At 60.7% G+C, this 2,583-nt stretch overlaps 1 protein-coding gene across 1 annotated transcript in view; it reads left to right on the top strand.

Annotated features, from left to right (window-relative positions):
* Positions 1-2,583, top strand: part of LRRC16A (leucine rich repeat containing 16A) — a 125,121-nt gene that overhangs the window by 101,976 nt on the left and 20,562 nt on the right. The window contains exons 20-23 of the mRNA XM_015563505.1: positions 288-460; positions 1,177-1,245; positions 1,966-2,059; positions 2,542-2,583. The exon at positions 2,542-2,583 is cut by the window's right edge and continues 49 nt beyond it. Of these exons, the coding sequence (XP_015418991.1) occupies positions 288-460; positions 1,177-1,245; positions 1,966-2,059; positions 2,542-2,583 (378 nt within the window). The remainder of the gene's footprint in view (positions 1-287; positions 461-1,176; positions 1,246-1,965; positions 2,060-2,541) is intronic.

The raw sequence follows: 2,583 nt of genomic DNA, 5'->3' as shown, positions 1-2,583 counted from the left end.
GTACTCCTAAGGCTTAGGAAGAGCCACACTCAAGGGGCCAAAGAGCCGCATGTGGCTCACAAGCCGCAGTTTGCCGACCACGGTGCTCAGATGTTGTGTAGCCTCTTCATTATGTCATCCTTTCAGAACTGGCACCGGCCTCTCGGTGTCGCCCCGGCTTCCCTTCAAGGGGAGGTGCCCGTCCGTGTTCCCAGCGTCTCTTGGCCGTTTACAGAAGAGGCCTCCGCACAACGGGTCCTCCCAGTGGTTCTCCGTCTGAGACGAGCCGTGTGCTGTCCCCCCCGCAGCCTCTGCAGTCCCTGTCCCTGGCCGACTCCAAACTCAAGACCGAGGTCACCATCATCATCAACGCCCTGGGCAGCAACACGTCCCTGACCAAAGTGGACATCAGCGGGAATGCCATGGGCGACATGGGCGCCAAGATGCTGGCCAAAGCGCTGCAGATCAACACCAAGCTCAGGTGCCGCCGGGCGGCGGGGGGTGGGGGACGGGGAGAAGCGGGGACAGTTTTTATCTTTTGTCAAAATACCGAGAGGATGTTCCCAGATTTATTTATTTTTTAAAATATATTTGCATTGATGTCAGAGAGGAAGGGAGAGAGAGAAACATCCATGATGAGAGAGTATCATGTACCAGCCGCCTCCTGCACGCCCCACTGGGGGTGGAGCCCACAACCCGGGCCTGTGCCCTGACCGGGAATTGAACCGTGGCCTCCTGGTTCATAGGTCGCCGCTCACCCGCTGAGCTGTGCCGGCCGGGCTTGCTCCCAGATGTGGACAGTGATTCCTCCCAGCCTTTGTGGGAGAGGTTTTTGCTGGAGGGAGCACCTGCTGAGAGCTGTGGGGCTCCTTCCACGTCGGTGCTGATGTGACCAAGTGGGGCGGGCAGTGGACGCTGGGGGGCAGGGCCCGGCGAGCAGAGCCGGGGAGGCGGCAGGAGTGACGGGGCTTCCGCTCAGGTGTGAGCCCAGCCTCCTGGCCTCCCCTCCCCGGACCTGCCACTGAGGAGAAGCCAGCCAGGGGCCGGGTCCACGGCTCAGAGCAAGGACCATTCCCCTTGGTCACGTGATGCATCGTCCGAGAGCACCCAGACGGGCCCACAGAGCTTCCTCGTCATGGGAGGCCTGGTCCCTCCCCTCCGAGTGTCCCATTATCTATGTGGTTCCTTTCCAAACAGGACGGTGATCTGGGACAAGAACAACATCTCTGCTCAAGGCTTTCAGGACATAGCCGTGGCCATGGAGAAGTGAGCGCTCGGGGATTCCTCCTGGGAAACAGTCACACCTGCGTCCCTGAGCCCGGGGTGTCCCTGAGCCCGGGGTGTCCCTGAGCCTGCGGTGTCCCTGAGCCCCGAGGCGTTCCTGAGCCCGGGGCGTCCCTGAGCCCTGGGGTGTGGTGGCCATAGCTGTGGCTGGGACTCGCAGGCAGGGCCGAGCTGGTCTCACGCGTGGCCCGGTGTGAGTCTGTATGTGGGTACGTGCCCAGTGCTGCTTCCTTCCCTTGCGGCCTCACCGTCTGTCTCCACGGTGCAGCCTTCTGTCCCGTGAAGGCAGCTCTGCTCCCGGCGGGAGGAAGCTGATACCGGAGGGGAGATGCCGTGGGTGGACGGCAGGCCTGTGGGCTCGGCCGATGTGACTGGAGGGCAGAGACCTGTGGCTCTCAGGGCGACGGGAGTGGGGGAAGGAAGCCACTCCAACCGCTTTTCTTTTCTGAAAATAAAATACGTATTTATTGATTTCAGGGAGGAAGGGAGAGAGAGGGAGAGAAACATCAGTGGTGAGAGAGAATCATGGGCCGGCCACCTCCTGCACGCCCCACACTAGAGGTCGAGCCCCCAACCCAGGAATGTGCCCTGATGGGAATTGAACTGTAACCTCCTGGTTCCTAGGTCGATGCTCAACCACTGAGCCCTGCCGGTCGGGCGGGAAGTTATTTTTAAATAAACATGACTTTCTCCTTTTCGCAGGAACTACACGCTGCGATTCATGCCAATCCCCATGTACGACGCCGCCCAAGCCCTCAAGACGAACCCCGAGAAAACGGAGGAGGCTCTGCAGAAGGTACGAGGAGCCTGTTCACATGGGCCTGTGTTTCCAGGACCCGGCGGGCACAGCGCCTGAGGGGGAGGGAGCGGCGTCAGCTCCTGAGCCGTGACAGTGACTGGTTCCTACAAGGTCCATTCCCCCCTCAGTCCGGCCGGCGGGGCTCAGGGGCTGAGCATCGACCTGTGAACCAGGAGGTCACGGCTCCTTTTCCAGTCAGGGCACAGGCCGGGGTTGTGGGCTCCATCCCCAGTGGGGGGCGTGCAGGAGGCAGCCGATCCATGACTCTCTCATCATGGATGTTTCTCTCCCTCTCCCTCTCCCTTCCTCTCTGAAATCAATAAAAATATATTTTTAAAAAAGAGCAGTGCTTCACGGTGAGGCAGGCACCGCTCCCAGCCCTGGGGTCGGGGCGCTGGGGGCGTGGAGCTCGTGCTCTGGTTCCGTGTCGCTTGACTAGGTCGCGCTGTGACCCTGAGAGGCATGTGCTTTGTTTCCAGATAGAAAACTACCTGCTCCGGAACCACGAGACCAGGAAGTAC

This window comes from Myotis davidii, unplaced genomic scaffold, assembly GCF_000327345.1.
Source record: "Myotis davidii unplaced genomic scaffold, ASM32734v1 scaffold217, whole genome shotgun sequence".
NCBI lineage: Eukaryota > Metazoa > Chordata > Mammalia > Chiroptera > Vespertilionidae > Myotis > Myotis davidii.
Note: the sequence above shows the minus strand (reverse complement) of the source record. Positions and strands in the feature narration are given on the sequence as shown.